The sequence below is a fragment of the Mya arenaria genome, chromosome 15 (genome assembly GCF_026914265.1).
Source record: "Mya arenaria isolate MELC-2E11 chromosome 15, ASM2691426v1".
Classification (NCBI taxonomy): Eukaryota; Metazoa; Mollusca; class Bivalvia; order Myida; family Myidae; genus Mya; species Mya arenaria.
This window is the reverse complement of record NC_069136.1, coordinates 40,239,416-40,258,179: the sequence shown is the minus strand read 5'-3', so window position 1 is coordinate 40,258,179 and position 18,764 is coordinate 40,239,416. Positions and strand designations below refer to the sequence as shown.

The 18,764-nt window shown below is 34.1% G+C and overlaps 1 protein-coding gene across 1 annotated transcript; it reads left to right on the top strand.

Annotated features, from left to right (window-relative positions):
• The first annotated feature begins 3,183 nt into the window (after positions 1 to 3,183).
• LOC128218981 (uncharacterized) lies at positions 3,184 to 17,318 on the top strand. Its single transcript, XM_052926767.1, has 7 exons — positions 3,184 to 3,316; positions 3,598 to 3,648; positions 6,283 to 6,339; positions 12,765 to 12,908; positions 14,665 to 14,811; positions 15,445 to 16,674; positions 17,075 to 17,318. Exons 3-7 carry the CDS (start codon positions 6,288 to 6,290, stop codon positions 17,194 to 17,196), a joined length of 1,695 nt encoding a protein of 564 aa, XP_052782727.1. The 5' UTR covers positions 3,184 to 3,316; positions 3,598 to 3,648; positions 6,283 to 6,287; the 3' UTR covers positions 17,197 to 17,318.
• The last annotated feature ends 1,446 nt before the right edge of the window (positions 17,319 to 18,764 follow it).

Below are 18,764 nucleotides of genomic sequence, written 5' to 3'. Positions count from 1 at the left end.
ATGCCATTTACCTCCCATACAAGACATCACACGGACACATCATGCCATTTACCTCCCATACAAGACATCACACGGACACATCATGCAATTTACCTCTTATACAAGACATCACACGGATACATCATGCCATTTACCTCCCATACAAGACATCACACGGACACATCATGCAATTTACCTCTTATACAAGACATCACACGGACACATCATGCAATTTACCTCTTATACAAGACATCACACGGACACATCATGCCATTTACCTCCCATACAAGACATCACACGGATACATCATGCCATTTACCTCCCATACAAGACATCACACGGGCTAATCATGTCAGGATTCACCTCTTATACAAGACATCACACGGACACATCATGCCATTTACCTCCCATACAAGACATCACACGGATACATCATGCCATTTACCTCCCATACAAGACAACAAACGGACACATCATGCAATTTACCTCTTATACAAGACATCACACGGACACATCATGCCATTTACCTCCCCATACAAGACATCACACGGATACATCATGCCATTTACCTCCCATACAAGACATCACACGGATACATCATGCCATTTACCTCCCATACAAGACATCACACGGACACATCATGCCATTTACCTCCCATACAAGACATCACACGGACACATCATGCAATTTACCTCTTATATAAGACATCACACGGACACATCATGCAATTTACCTCTTATACAAGACATCACACGGATACATCATGCCATTTACCTCTTATACAAGACATCACACGGACACATCATGCAATTTACCTCTTATACAAGACATCACACGGATACATCATGCCATTTACCTCCATTTAAGACAACAAACGGACACATCATGTCATTTACCTCCCATACAAGACAGCATACGAATATATTATACTATTACGTAATTGAGATACAATACGTGTTTTCCTTCAAAAGTGTCCCTTTACAGACGTAAGAGGCCGTTTCGCTAGGACGAACACCAATTTTGACCAAGGATAAAATTTGTGTTCGTCCTAGCGAAACGGTTTCTTAAGTCTGTAAGAGAACACTTTTGAAGAAAAAACGAGAAACTGTATCTGACTTATACTACGGTAAGTGTATTGCATATATAAGTGGGCAAATAAATGCATTAATAAATGCATAAAAACAGACTTCTAAATAGATAAATAGAAATACTGTCCGAATGGTAAATATTAGATTATTATCATGGCCTTTCTAAATACAATGTATCGGCTGGTGGGATTACTCGTAATTCTCGTGCACGGTCCGCTTACCGTAAGAAGACACTTTTTCAATAGCTCTGCTGGGTGTATAGTCGTATAACTTCGCATACAAGACACCACACGAAGACATAATACAAACTTCTTAACTGTCCTTGATAACTAAAAGGCATTTTTTTTCTTACTGTAGCGGCCATGTAGCGGCCATGTACTGCGTTGTAAGTTAAATGCACTTAAGCAAGCACATGGGGATGAACTCTTTTTACCGTCCCAGGAAGCAAGGAAAATGCCAGCACATGCACTGCATCAACACGGGCCGTGTGGTGGTACACATGTACCGCAGGGCCGTGTGGTGGTACACATGCACTGCAAACAAGATTACCTAAGCAACACCAGCCATGTGGCGACATACGCATACGCTGCACTAAGAAGTCTGTCTTATAGGTTAAACACGCGATCATGAATATCGTGCCGTGGCATATTTAAATGCTCATCACTGTTCACGGGAAGTTTACAAATACTAGAAAGTTATCACGCGAATATGAACCGTTATGTCACGCTGATGATGTGGGTTTTTTATTATATTAATTGTAAAAGCGAGATGGAAATGAAAAGTTATCTAAATTTGTCAAAAAATAATTACAGAGCATTTCATGATTTAACAGATGTTTTTTTTCTTTAATAACTAATGCATTGATGTAAAATGTCCATTTTATCTAGGATTACGTTTTGAACAATTGTATTTTGCCAACCTCTGTGCTGTGTATCTTCGTTGATTTTAATAGGATGTAGCTAATCGGAATGAGTATTTATAATAGCTCTTATGATTTGAAAAAAAACAACAACGAATAAATGGTCACGAAATGACCACAACTTTCACAGGCATTTTTGTGAGATGTCTACATGTGTGCATTGAAATTAGGCCATAACAAGATTTGGAAAACAAGATGAGTTTCACAACCCATATACCATGTGATAAGAGATCCAGTGCGCTTCCGCCACGCCCCACCCCCAACTTATGAATAATAGGTTTAACTTGACCATTATGAGCTTCGATTTAGATAAACAAATTACCCGTGCTGTGGAATATCCAAATATCCATAATTACGAGTTAGTGCGTGAAATCGGACGATAACATTGATATAAATTGAAAGGAATTCTTTACCTTTAATTTGTATTGATATACATGTCTGAAAAGTGAAAATGCATAACAGAAACAATCACGGCATTTTGCAATTTTGATGGATATAGGAAATGAATGGAATGAATGTTCTATTTTATACCAAAACAGCGTCCTTGCAATACTGTAATGGTACAATACTGAAATATTCCCCCTCTGCATAATAAACTCCTTCAATGAAACCTAAATAATACGGGGTCAGGAGGCATTAGGGACGGGTCCAGTGTTTGATGTTTGAGGGGGCGTAATTTATGGGGCGTAGCCTTTTGACTTGCGTTCCTCCAACGTAACCAAAATTAGATTGGTCTAAAGTGTTAACAGGAGGAGGGGGTGGGGGGTACTCCCCCAAGGAAATTTTAAATTTTTCTTGTCCGCAGTGGTGCACGTTTGATGTATTTCTTTACTCTTTTTCTTCTATATTGAAATAAAAAGTAAACTTCGGCGATAATAGGGGGGGGGGGCGCGTCCGGTGCGCCCCCTTAATCCGCAGTGGGCATTGCACTTTCCCATTCTTGTATATCGGACACCTTAATGTGTCTTTTTCTGTTATTTAATCAACGTTACCTCAGCTATATAGTGCAACAAGATTAAACATTATGACCTACACACGCGTTTGAGATAAGTTTATCGGTCAATACCGTCATGTATTGTCAGTCGGGAATACTTAGCATACATTTTATCTCAATCTTAGATTTTTCTTATTTATATAAATAATAACATCTTGGCTGTTTAGTTCTAATAATAGTGAAAAGTGAACTATTCAAATATTATTCATTCAGTGACATTTAAATATTAACGATGGTTTTCGTTTTCCGGAGACATTCGACTTTTGTTGCTTCAATGTGGTATTTTGTCACAGTATTTTGGATCGGTTTACCAAACAGCACGGGGTTCAAGTTTTAGTACGTATGCACTTCTCATTTTCATTTTTATGTAAGATTCATTAAGATGAGTGTATATGCAACATCAGTAGCTAGCCGGCTGATAGTCAATGATAACTATCAACCACGTCTGTCAGGTACATTTGTTTAACGGTTTACAATCGCCCTTATTTCTGGGACATACTCCTTGCATTTCACAGTAATGCATGTTGTCTGATTAATAATAGCATTTCTCATCGATATACATTAAATCATTCCGACTTGATGAATGAGGAACTTGTTTATCTCTATTGCTGACATAGATACCTAGATGAACGTGCATGCACTTCATGTATTATAGGACAAATCCGCAGGTGAGACACGTTTATTCATTTTACATATAGAATGTGCATTTTGTGTCCATTTAACCAGTTTTATCCCCTTTCTAGTTAAAGGTACATCAAATTAGTTATACTGTTTTCAGTTTTTACATGTACATATATTACATAAACATATATATTACCCAGCTAACACAATAACGTTGTGACAACGTTATCAATAACGTTGTCATAACGTTGTGCACAACGTTGTATACAACGTTATAATGTATGGTTTTTTAAACGTTGTGACAACGTTATGACATAACATTCCCACAACGTTGTGACAACGTTGTTACAACATTCCCACAACGTTGCGTACAACGTTAATATAACATTCCCACAACGTTGTGTACAACGTTAAAATGTATGGTTTTTTAACGTTGTGACAACGTTATGAGACAACATTAAATGAAAGGTTTGATTCCTGGCCTGGGTTTCTCCGGTTATCTTACAGTTTACACGCATTTTTAGTCAATTAATAACTTATGTACAATCGTTATAAAAGAAATAAAATAGAAATCTATAAGTACACTTTTTTCTTTATTTATTTCCTGAGAATGAGAAAAATGACAAACAATATATGCGAACTAGAACCATCACAGAATGTAACATTATGGGACAAGAATGATAGCATATTTGAAAAGGGGGAGGCGCAGTGTGAAGGAATATTATCAAGTCTACTGGTATTCGGTCATCAGCAATCAAAATTAACATTAAGATCTATGGAGAAAGCTAGCTCAATTGTGGGTCAGATACCTGAAATTCATTAACATAACATGTGGACAAACAAATAACAGAGTGATTACAATCCACATTTTTTTACATGTCCCATCATATTATCATGAAAATACCCAACAGAAACTCCAATTTATTCTTCTAAATAATCAAGTTAAGTAAAATATTGATTATTATTCTTTTGGTATGTTACAAGTTTCAAAAACATTTCTCACTTCAAATGTTCACATTTTAAAATATGTCAATAATATTTTGGAATTACAGCAAAATTCCTTTTCAGTGTCAAAGCACAAAACTGAAATAAAATCTTTCAGCACTCTCATACACATCTGCAAATATTCACTCTGGTACTGGATTCTCTTCCATAGCATCCATGTTGAGTTTCTGAAACATATAAATTAATCTCAAATGAAAAAATAAACAATTTTTAGCAATTAGTTTTGTTCAAAGGGATTCATCCAAATTTAGCAACATTAATATTGAATTAAACAAAGGAAAACCATCAAGAACGTTTTTTTTACAGTTTAATTCCTGGATTTATATCAAGTAAGCATAAACAATTCAAACAAAAATGGTGCTAAACGATACTAACTAAATATAATTTTAACTTTTCCTGGCATGAAAAAAATATTTTTATCTAAGCCTTGGTCGTTTTGTTACTCAAACTGTCATTCATAGCAATGTTTAGTGATCATGCCATAATAATAGGAAAGAAATACAATAAACCCTGACTTACAAGTTACATAAACCTGTTCAACATATTAAAACTTGTTAAATGGGTGGGTGGGGAAATATCAACAACTCATTCAACTGTTACAAAGTATTAAACAATCAAATATTCATTCACATTATTTATTTCTGAAAACATACCTGCGTGATGCTTGTCTGTGTGCTGTACTTGAATAATGATTAAGCCGATAAATGCAGCTTATGCTTTCTATTTTGCGAGTCTATTAAGTCTTCCTTTGTTTTCGCTTTCCGATTTAACGCGCACGCCAATAACAGATAGAGCTAGGTAGAGTATCAGATTCGAATTAATCAATATCGCATGTACTGCAACCAAATCACATTTTTAAGGGATTAATATGCATAAACAAAAATAAATGATTTTATTCAAGAGTGATTAATACATTATTTGAAAATATCAAAACTCCAGATTCGAAACTATGTCTATATATAAACACAACGTTCGTGCAACGTTGTCACAACGTTGCGAGGACTTGTAAAAAAATGTTTTCTTCACAACGTTAATTCAACGTTGTAATAACGTTATTTTGTAACCAAACTTTGAAATTATTTTTTTTAATTGCAAATCATTTCTTATGCTATCATTTACATTATATAAGCATTTTATGGACTATATGAACGAATTTAAACTATAAAAAATAATTGTAAAATCGTTTCTTAACGTTGTCCCAACGTTTCCACAACGTTGTACAACAACATAACATTTGTACAACATTGGCACAACGTTGTACTAACGTTATGTGTTAGCTGGGATATACGTTAAAATATTATACAGGGGCGTAGCTAGGCCTAAAGAAACTTGTAGGCCCGATGTTTCTATGTGAGTTTGGGGACTTTTATATGTGCATTACACACACTAAATTATATTTGCAATGATTACAATAAAATCAAGCAATATACTCTGCACATAGTTTAAATAAACACCAAACTTTGGTTAAAATAAAACACTTTTAAAAAAACTTTTGAGTTGTTCAAAGCGTTTGCGAAGCTTTAAGTGTTTATTGCATTTTGGGTTACTTAAACCTTGTCATTTAAAAAAAAGGTTGTAGGCTCAGGCTTACAAAGCCTATATGTAGCTACGCCACTGTTATATTGTATCAGTATAAGTATAAACATGTCATTTATCCGTGCCGTATATCGTTATAGCAACAATGAGGCCGGGCATTCCAAAAGACAGTGGCTGGTCGTGGATGGTGCTACTTGGTAATTAAGTGTTCGCATTATTCATTATCTATTTGATTTAGGTTTATATCATTTGCTTTTAATATGTTAATATTGATATATTAAGTTAATGAATTAATTACTCCTGTACATTTGGTTGAACAACATATCGTGATGTTATAATAACATTATTGCATGTAGAATAACTCTAGTGGGCGATCAAAAGCATGGGTATTAAAAATGCTTCAATTTATCTTCAAAACATTATATCGGAAGAACGACAAATAAGTTTAATAACTGTTCCCGATTCGTTTACGTTTTCCGATTGGTTACCTGTAATATCATGTGCCGGAAATGTAACCATTCGGAGGAGTTCCGAATGAAGTGTAAAATGTGTGGACCGGTAATTATGTGAATGGGAACAATTATGTTTTATGTTGTTTTGTTATGTTTACTGCATTAATAAATCATGAGGTAAGCTGTTTTCTTTAATTTAATCGATATTGGGGTTAAATGTTCACCTAACTTTATTTGTTAATGTGTTGAAGGTGACATTAATAAAATTTTATTACGATTGCCCCCCGAGTTGTTTTATTTTTAGAACACTACACATATCCGGATGTTGCTATTTTTAGAACCAGAAGGTATTTCCCCGCTATTCATAGGTCAATAATGGAATTTCTACATCGTTGATTAATAGTTGGAAACACGGTGAAGTTTTCTCATGAATATACGTTTAAAATAAGTAAACACTAAAAGTGCACACTGACAGTTGATTACGATACATCTAACAATTTGAGTCATTACAGTAAAACATGGATTATAAGTGAATTATACGCGTAAGAGAAGATTTTCTGTCGAAAAAACTAATGTCAACAATCAGCATGGAACTGGGATATTCGTATCGAAGGGCTATTCATGTAAGTATCCTTGAGTAGTTGTGTACGTTTATGTGTTCAAATTTTTTTGTTTTTTAATTAATCTTTGGAATTCTTTAATCATTTTTATTTACTAAATGTTAAGACAGCGTTTTAATATTTCTACATGTACTATAAATATACATGTTACATACTTTACATCTACTTATAATGCACCAGTCAAGTGTAACCACGAGCCCCCCCCCCCCCCCCCCCAGGTCCGAGGAACAGCTGGGACTTTGACTTTCGGTCCAGCCAACCCCGGGTAAAATCCTCGTCCTGCGGGAACGAACTGATGGTCAAATCCTCGCTATATGCCCCCGTACCCCAGGGAGCCTAGGTAAGGCATATTCCCTGCTATATTTTGCTCAAAGACAAAACCACCACATTCACCCGGCACTTCGAGGCCACCTGAAAGGTAAAAACACAGCCCATTACCACGGCTATCCCCGACATATCCCTAGACCTCGGGGCCGTGGTAACAATTGACTGGTGCATTATGTACATGTTACATATTTTTAAATGTACTTATGTACATCATTTATGTAAATGATAAGAGTATGTTATCTTTTATTTGATTGTTTTATCTTAGAAAAATATTAGACTTAAAAATACCCATTATTTGTTTATACAAACTGCATATTTTCAAAATAAAAGATGTACATGGTTTCGGGCTGGAAGCCACGACAGCTTGGACACAAGCGACATTCATTTGCTTGGTGTAGGTGTTGTTGAACGCCATACTGTGGTGAATCATTATCAACCATATGCACAGTTACAACTACACATTTGTGCCTACCAACCCTTACTCTTGGCTAAAACGGATATTAGTGCAGAATGTATAATTAATACATGTCCATTTGTATTTTACGGTTGTAGTTTCTGTTGGTTGATAATCAGAAGTCTAATTTCTTTCAGGCATGAAAATGACTGAATATTACTATTATATGAAGAATTCCAGCCTGCATTAAATACTTTGTTGGATCATTGAGACAGATTTGACAGCAATGTCTATCCACAAGGCAGTCACATCTGATAGAGATGATGTGAGTATTTCATATTATAAAACATATTTGAGTTGGTGTTTGTTGTTTTATAAACTCACTGTATTCAATAATCCAGTGGTGGTGGTGGTGATGGTGGTGGTGGTGATGATGATGAATTTTATTGATAAATTTAGTAATTTTCTTTATATTATATACATGTATGTATCAGCTTATTGTTGTTGTTTTGAAATAATGTTGAGAAATATTAAACTGTTTATATTTTATTTTGTATGTGTATGGCAGTATTATTATCTATACAAATAAGTTAGAAAGTGCTTTTTTTTCTTTTACAGCACTAAACATTCTAGATGGGTAAAGAACCTGAAGGGGCATGAAAACCAAATCAGCATTGACTCAGCATTGAGTAATTATCATCTGTGCACACACTACAAGTACAAACGCATGGGAACAAACCAAACTTCAAATGTTGAAGAGTGAAGAATTATTGTGAAAAAATCTAAATGTTAGAATACCATTGACTAAATAAAACAAATAGACATCGATTACCAACAGAGACTGTTAACATGTTATAATATTAAAAAGACATTAGTTGAGAACTTTCACTCTGACATTTTTGGAGGGGCATTACCGCCTACTTAGTGTTCTTGTTTCTTTACATATTTTAATTTAAAAGTACATTCATTGTTTTTAAATCTGAATTCTGAGTTATTATCATAAGAAAAATTTATTTATTTGAATGATTACATTTTATGAATAAGTCCAATTAAGCTTTATCAATATTTACAAGAAAAAGGTTGATTTTTAAGCATTTTATAAGTTATAAAAATGTATAGTTACATTTTCTTCAAAACTGAACGGTAAACTATCATAAATTGTCTTTTAAATTGTTCATTAGACATCATAGAACATATTTAAAATGATTTCAGCAGGTTGTCTTATTATTAACTATTTTTTATGAATTCATAAAACTGCTATATATTTTCAAACATCGAAATACTGCTCTGTTCCGTAGACTCACAAGATCAATCAAAATGATTTTTTTCCATGTGTATCAATAATATGTTCGGTTGAACTTATTTTTTCTGTTAACTGAAGTTTATTTTACCAGAAACTGTTGTGTTTATTTCATAATCTCTGATAATGTGAAAAACTCAATATAGACATAATTTTTTATTCATTGTAAAAAATCTTCAAAATTTGGATAAAAGTCCCATAGTGTACCATGATAAAAACTATGTTGTCGGTAAAAGCTTTATAAAAGTGTGTATTACTTATACCTTAATTCAGTTTAAATAATTATGGCATTTAAGGATTTGTGTTTTTATATAGATTTCCTGTTATATTGAGCTTTGTCCATTTTTGTTGTTTTGTATTATGTACAATTACAACTTCTATTTCCTAACTTTTGTCTCATTTGTCAAATTGAATTGTTACATATTTAAGTGAAAAAAACACACACTATTTTTAAAGATGCACTCTTACTCCCAAATAAGACTTATCACAATTAATATTATTGTATTATTGTTTTGATTTTTTTTTAAAATGGGTTGATAGATGTCAACAACAATGTTTCTAATGAAGGATCTTGAGTTCAATTTGCTAATAAGAATGAACATAAAACATGGTATTTCTCCCATGTGATACTATAGTAGACCACAGTAAATCTTTTAGCAATCACCAATCATTTAATATTTGTCATGGTTTCTGCTATTATAAACAGGGTTACAAGCTTGTTATCAGTAAACAATATTTTAGTAAATGCATTATTTAGTAAGTAGTTATTGTTTTATCATTCAATTTGATGTGTGTTATAAATACAATTATATGTATTGATTTCAAATAAGAGTTTCACTTTAAAGATGCTCATTTAAAGATAATGAACAGACACAGAAAACTAGACACACTTGATACTAATTATATGAATGATTATTGTTTAGGTGACCTCTGATTTGTTTTGGAGATATTCATAAATGGGTGTTATTCTTTATTGTCTTCAATTTCTTATACATTTAAGGATTTTTATAATTGCTTTTCTGGTATATATTACAATGTAATTTAATGCAAATGAAAACACACTTTAAACTAGACACATTTGATACTAATTATATAAATGATTATTGTTTACATGAACTCTGATTTGTTATGAAGATATTCAGAAAGGGGTGTTCTTCATGTTATTATACATTTTGGACTTGATTTAGTATTGCTTTTCTAGTTTATATTCATTTAATGCACAACGACATTATTTTAAGTGTTCAGTATCACGTTCACACATTGTTGACTATTTTTTTTGCATATATTTATGCTTATATGTGCATTGTTGTATTTCAAAACCTTTGTGAAAAATAGAAACAGTATTATTTCTTTCATACATAGTCTGATACATATTCAGTTTGAATGCGTTATTTTATCATATTTGAAAAATTTGCCATTGTCCAATAAGACACATGCTGTTTTTGTGTTAATATCAACTAAAAACATCCATTTTCAACTCTTCTTTACTATGTAAATGAAGAAGTTAACATTATAACTCCATTGACCAGATTTTTATACAATTTTACATTACATTGTAGTATTATTAAACAGCTAAAAACAAGGCATGTTATGTTATAAATGCATTTCATCTAGTAAACAATGTTCACTTTTTATATAACGTTTAATAATTATGTTTTATTTATGTTTGCAACTTTCAGACAAAATGATAATGTTTATTAAAGTACTACAAAAATTGTTAAATTGTTATTTCATATCACTTCTTCATGATGAATGTGGTAACTTATTCTTCCCTTCAAGTTGTCATTCCAGCATGGTGACGTTTCCCCCTCCCCCTATATGATTAGAACTGCAGTGTACATGAACAATAACTCTATTTCAGCGTATTGCAAGTTATTCCCTTTGTATCTTTTCCTGTCCGGAGCATAACTAGAAAACTACTTTTTGGGGAATTTCATTAAACATCATTCAATGGTATTTAGCACAACGAGAGGAAGTGCAGTGAACAATGACTATAGCTGTTTTTAAGCTAATTACATAATTATTGCCCTTTGCCGCTTTTTCTTGACCAGAGCATTACTTTAAAAACTACCTCTGGTATTGAAATAAAACTTGGTATATGGGTAGGTGGCAATGACAAAAAGTACATTGCACAAGCACTCTAATTCTGTCGTGTTCATTAATGTACCCCACCCCTAATGAAATGTTCAACTTGAAACTCTTCAATTTCAATGCTTTTGCCTAGATGTTGTCAAGCAGAATACTACAAATATTTTGAGAATTTCATAGATGCGGTTCAATGCACCATAATATGCTTGTTGGCCTTGACATTCCTTGTTTTTCAACATATAACAAATGCACAAACTACTAAACGGCGCCCTTTGATGCTTTGCATCAATGGTCTTTCTTGTTACTTACTTATACGCGCTCGTATTTTCTACAGTGAAACTTAGACGTCCATTTTCCATGCTCTGCACGACTTTATTATTATGATATTGCCTGACTCTGATTGGACTAGCGCGACGTCTTTAACCAGTGATAAATGTCAATGTTTCAAATATCGGCCATCTTTTTTTCTTCTTTTTTTCTATAGATGTCAAGATCAATATTTAGTTCATGTGCGTAAAATTAGCCGGACATTCTGGAATATCATCTGGATGGAGCATATAATATCCGGCCGGATCCTTCTTTAATGGCCGGAAATACATAATATCCTGCCGATATTTGTTTTTCAAGCCCGAACTATACATGATAAAGATAACGAGTGTACCTTTTCCGGAGTACCACATATTACGACACGCCAACTAACCTCCCCATATAGGTCACCACTCTCAGGAAACAACCTTCCTTTTTTTGATGACTCGACGTTAGCATTGCACATGCGCAAGATCGGTGGTGCAGATTATGATCGTTAACATAATTGACACCCCCATGGCAGGGCAGAATCTGATAATAACTTTTAAAAAAAGCGATAATGGTTTTGTTTAACATATTAAATATGTTAACAACGCGAGTGTAATTTAACAATAACAATAATTTGTTATACCCCCTTTCCTCTTTGACTTGTCTATTCCAGCGGCCTTTATCGAAAAAGGTATTCTATTTGTCCTTCTCCCTGTCCTCTTTGACCATAACATTGTTTATACAAGCTGTCATTATCGAGAAGGTATTCAGTTCGCCGTAACCCCTGACCGCTTTGACCTTATACTTGTCTATTCCAGGCGTCACTTTCGAGGTGTTCTGTTTACCGTACCCCCTCCATGGTCGGATCCAGGATTCGACGTTAGAGGGGGCGTTACTTAGGGGCGTACCCTTATGACTTGCGCCATTCCCTCAGAAACGAAATGTCCTTAATATAAATGAAAAGTTAACTTGGACGATTTCAGGGTGGGGGAGGGGGCGCACCGGGTACACTACCCCCTGAATCCGCTAGTGCCCTCCCCCTTTCCCCGTTGATCAAAGCCTAGTCTATATTTAGCAGTCACTATCCAAAAGGTATCCTGTTTATTGTACACCCATTCCCCTTTGACCTAAAACTCGTCTATTCCAGCGACTACTATCGAGATGACGCTGGTGGTGGGTACACAGAAGTCAGCAGGGATTTTGTTTGTCGCATTCCAGGATCGTTTCCAGTCTTCTTCAGCAATGACTTCATCATTGTCTACTACTCAACACTTCATCTACTGCTTCAGTGGTACATAATAAAGTATTTGAGTATTTATATCTACTTCTTCAGTATGTAACTAAATATACTTCCTCCGGTATGTGAATATACTTCTCTAGTATGTAAGAATACTCCATTTAGTAACTAAGTAGGTAAACTTCTCCACCACGTAAGAATATTCATTTAGTATGTAAGTATACTTTTTAAGCATATTTAACTAGTATGTTAGTGTACATCTCTAGTATGTTAGTATACTTCTCTAGTGTGTCAGTGTACTTCTCTAGTATGTTAGTATACTTCTCTAGTGTGTCAGTGTTCTTCTCTAGTATGTTAGTATACTTCTCTAGTGTTCTCCAGTGTTCTAGCATGTCTGTGTACTTCTCTTTGATGTCTCTATACCTCTCTAGTATGTTAGTATACTTCTCTAGTATGTTAGTGTACTTCTCTAGTGTGTCAGTGTACTTCTCTAGTATGTTAGTATACTTCTCTTGTTTGTCATAATACTTCTCTAGCATGTCTGTGTACTTCTCTAGGATGTCTCTATACCTCTCTAGTATGTTAGTATACTTCTCTAGTGTGTCAGTGTACTTCTCTAGTATGTCAGTATACTTCTCTAATATGTCACTTTACTTCTCTAGTTTGTCGCTAAACTTTTCTAATTTGTCAGTGTACTTCTCTAGTATGTTAGTATACTTCTCTAGTGTGTCAGTGTTCTTCTCTAGTATGTTAGTGTACTTCTCTAGTGTGTCAGTGTACTTCTCTAGTATGTTAGTATACTTCTCTAGTATGTCAGTGTACTTCTCTAGTATGTCAGTGTACTTCTCTAGTATGTCAGTATACTTCTCTAGTATGTTAGTGTACTTCTCTAGTATGTTAGTGTACTTCTCTAGTATGTCAGTGTACTTCTCTAGTGTGTCAGTGTACTTCTCTAGTATGTCAGTGTACTTTTCAAGTATGTCAGTGTACTTCTCTAGTATGTCAGTGTACTTCTTTAGTACGTCAGAGTACTTTTCCTGTATGTCAGTATTCTTTTCTAGTATGCCACTGTACTTCTCAGTTATGTCAGTGTACTTCTCTAGTATGTCAGAGTACTTCTCTAGTTTGTCAATATAATTCTTTACTATGCTAGTATACTTATCTTGTATGTCAGTATACTTCTCTAGTATGTCACTTTACTTCTCTGGTATGTCAATGTACTTATCTAGTATGTCAGTGAACTTTTCTAGTATGTCAGTATTCTTCTCGCGTATGTCAGTGTACTTCTCTAGTATGTCAATGTACTTCTCTAGTATGTCAGTATTCTTCTCTAGTATGTCAGTGCACTTCTCTACTATGTAAGTGTACTTCTGTAGTATGTCATTATACTTCCCTATAATGTCAGTGTACTTCTCTTCTATGTCTGTATAATTCTGTAGTATGTCAGTGTTCTTCTCTAGCATGTCAGTGTACTTCTCTATCATGTAAGTATATGTCTCTAGTATGTCAGTATACTTCGCCAGTATGTCAATTTACCTCTCTTGTATGTCATTATACTTCGCTAGTATGTCAATTTACTTCTCGTGTATGTCTGTGTCCTTCTCTAGTATGTCGGTGAAATTCCCTAGTATGTCATGTGTCCTTCTCTATCATGTCAGTGTATTTCTCTAGTATGTCAGTGTACTTCCTTAGTATATCAGTTCACTTCATTTGGTACCAAACTTGACTATTGTCTCATGCCAATGAGTTCACATTTTTGAAATTATTTTATTGTAACCATTATCAATATTACCTTTGTCCATCTTTTCAGCTGTATTTGTCATGACAGTTGGTGTGAAGCTCGTATCGTGTCGGACTCTTGTCACAGCTGGAAGTATCATTAATTGTCTTGCATACATAGTAACATCACAGGCCACAGACATCAAGATACTGTTGGTATCATATGGAGTCCTGCATGGTAATGATAATGTTCCATGTTTTTCTTTTCCATTTTCAAAATATGTGGTAGCTTCATGCAGTTTCCAAAAAGTGGTTGCTCTGACACCAATTACACAATTATAGCATGCTTAATGCTGGTTGCTGTTTCACCAATTACATACAAGTTAAATGATTCACCAATTATACCAATCTTTACAGAAAAAAACTACAGAAACAAGCTCAGTAGCCAAAAGTTCGAAAGTTTAAACATATACCCCGTTTAATAGCACAGGGTAAACGCCAAAAACATAGAACACAATAACGAACAATCACAAACCAGAAAAATGGGCCAATAGCAAACAAACTCCACAAAAAACTCAGTACATATATATTTTTTAAACAAATAGGAGTGTTTATCAAGGATTGTTAGGTACCGCCTTGGAACAGTCAGTAAACGGTTCTCGTTACACCAGGTACATAACAAATAAATGGTTAATGATGGCTTATGTTCATTTTTTGTCTTTTTTATTTTTTCAAATGTTGCAACAAGTGTATCATAAACAATAACTGCGATTAAATAAACATTACATTGTGGCTTCAAGGGATTTAAAAAGACAGTTACTATTTGAATTAACGACTATATTGAAATATATACTTTACTTCTTTTGTTTAGGTATTGGCAACGCTCTTGTTCTGGGACCTTCCGTGTCAATGGTTGGGTATTATTTTGAAAAGAGGAGAGGCTTTGCTAACAGTATATCCATCAGTGGAGCGTCAATAGGGGGCCTGGTTTTTGCTCCGATTCTTACCCAATTGTTTGGTTACTATGGATACAGAGGATGTCTTTTGATCCTGGCAGGATTTATGTTGAACGGATGTATAGGTGGAGTACTTATGAGACCCACGTATTACTACGAAAATAAAAGAGGAAATCTTTTGTCAGAAGTTGACGAAGAACAAAACACGGATAGAAGAAATACATTAAACAACGATTCACCTGCCGTGTCTAATAAATCAATTGAGGAAAATTTGAGTGGGAATGACATCAAATCAAAAATCAATGAAAATAAACAAACTATTGCGAAAGGTATTGTGCCATACAAACACGAGATTAAATTAGGGATACAATCAGAGGAATGGTATCGCGATCGTAGTTATAGTGATTCTGTTTTCAAAAAACCCTCAGTGAAACGTGGTTTAAAGTCAGGAGATGAACAAGGAATATCCAATTGTAATGCGGTTAGCCAATCGAATCCTCAGCTGTCTCATTCCGACAACATTATTTGGGAGAAGGGAATACTGTCGGGAAAGATGCTTATTCTGTCTACAGGCGACATGTTCGGCTCTTTCGTACGAATAGATGACGCGACAGATACAGCTTCTAGTGATATCTCCATTGCAAATAAAAGAAATATGTGTTCTATCTTTTTAGATATGTTTGACACAGATGTGTTAAAGATGCCTTCATTTATATGTTTTGAGATAGCCGCAGTTATGCTGTGCCCAGCGACGATTATTTCAACAATTTTTATTGCACCCTACGCCAAGGAGAAGTCGCTCAGTGCCATTGAAGTTGCAAATCTAGTCACCGTCGTAAGTTCTGTTGACTTAGTATCCAGAATATTTGTGGCGTTCATATCTGACAGAAACTGGATACGAAGATCGTCAATGATCGGAATAGCGTCACTAGTTATAGGAGTTTCAGCTTTCCTGCTGCAATTCTTCCAAACCTACGAATCCCTCCTTGGGTTTTCCGTCGTATTAGGAACCGTTTGTGGCACGTATTACTCCTTGTACGCGGTGGTTATTGTTGACTACTTGGGTTTAGACAGACTGAATGCCGTTTTGGGATTCAGCTCACTATTCTCTGGATCAGCAACAGCATTGATTTTTTATTTTGTTGGTTAGTACAATTCGTTATGATTAAATTTAATCATAGCGGTTAAACAATACTCCAGATAGCCATGTTGTACGCAATACCAAACAGATCATTGATATAAGGTTTTGCCACTTGCCGTCTTTCTTTGCATTTCATGCATCAACTTCTTTATGATAGAACCCTAACCCGAGCTTACAGTAAAAACATTTACACAAATTATTTATCTTGAGGTTTTATGTTAAGAACAATATCGATGTTTATGTTTCGGGAAAAGCTATATATGCCGAGAACTTAAGCTATGTTGAAGTGCATTGTTTGCGTTTCGCTGTCTGTTTTTGTGTTATCATAATATTGTATAAATATAAATACATGTAAAATAATAATAATGATAATCAATTAATCAATACCAATTATTTGTTTTCAGGTTACCTGCAGGACGTCACAGGGTCATATATAACATCATACTACTTACTAGGGGCGTTAACTCTGCTTGGAACTGTGTTTATGTTTCTTCTTCCAGTTGTTCAAAGAAAATGTGATCTCTGAAATAATTTGAATTTGTAATAATGTACGCATTATTTGAAACTTATTGTGTTAAAATACGTCCATCCCATAACATATAGCATATACTCAGATCTGACATGAATTTAATAAATGAAGCAAACTGACACTTGTCTGAATAGTAAAAACCAATCTTATAATGATTTTACATTCTTCTTTTTTTGACACGGATTTAGAAAGTGAAAAAAACAGCAACAACAAAACAACAATAAACACTGACAACATTATTCTAAATGCGGTAAAGGTTATTTTAACCCAAAACATATGTCACTTCTTTAAGCTTTTTAAACAAAGAATAAAACAAACCTTCAAAAACTAGACAAGTTGAAATGTCAAAAAACATAATTGTGAAAATTTACAAAACTTCAAACAACTTCAAACAAAAACAATTCATTTACTAACAGTTTTACAAAGGTCATTTCAAATAAGGATTATGACAATTTAAATACATGAAATAAGAATGATGAGCAAAAGTACACAAAATATTTCCACTAATCTTGGTATTTTCGAACGTTTACAAAATTAATCCAAATGGAATATTTAACACTCTACACGAGTACTAAATCAAGCAACGACTTACAAATGTGATTAATCATACTGAATTGTAGTGAAAATAATCATTATTCTTCAAAATCAAAGTACAATGTGATCAAAGAAAGCTTTCCTTCGGATGAACAGCGCATGTCAGTGCATCTTTTTTAATGGAAAACTACGAAATAACTGCTGAACTTAAATAAATTGCAAACTATTTAATCTTTAAAGGGGCTGTCTCACAGATGATAAAAAAAGAAAATTTTCGAAAAAATTACATAAACTTGGCATCGATGTGTACAATACATTGAAACTTACTAACTGAAGTACCCCATAGTTTACAATTTATTTAAGTTCAGCAGTTATTTCGTATTTTTCCATTAAAAAAGATTACTGGGTATGTCTATCAGGTAGAATTCATTCCTTATGCGTGATTGGCTAGTCGGTGTTATCACGTGATACTACCGATGTAGGTGTATAGCTTAATTATGTCACCCGATTAAAGTAAGCCGTAATAGCTCAGTTAGTAAGACTTTGGACTTCAATTTTGGCGACGCGGGTTCAAACCGGGTCACCGACACATTTTTTTTTACATTTTGGTACTTTTTTTACAATTATGATATCAAAGCGTAACACATTGTTCTATTAGATAATTGTCCTGAAATTCGTTTCAGAAATAAACTTTTTGGTGCCAATCTGTGACACAGTCCCTTTAATAGTAATATCTTCCTGTTTCAATGATGAAGCACTGTCAAAAACATTCTTCATACATAACAAAATTTAACGTAATAATTTTGTATTGGCCATATACAAAAACGAATTCGTTTTCTTACATGTCGATATTCAAATAGGGTATATTTCTATCTAATTACTGATTGCAAATAGAGAATTGCCCTTTTTCCTATTGTTATTATGTAAAAATATCAAAGGCATGAAGTGCGTTTTGATTGACCGACTTGTTATGTTTGGCATCACGTAGCCTGAACGTAACCTGAACGTTTATACCTAAGCATGAAACAAAA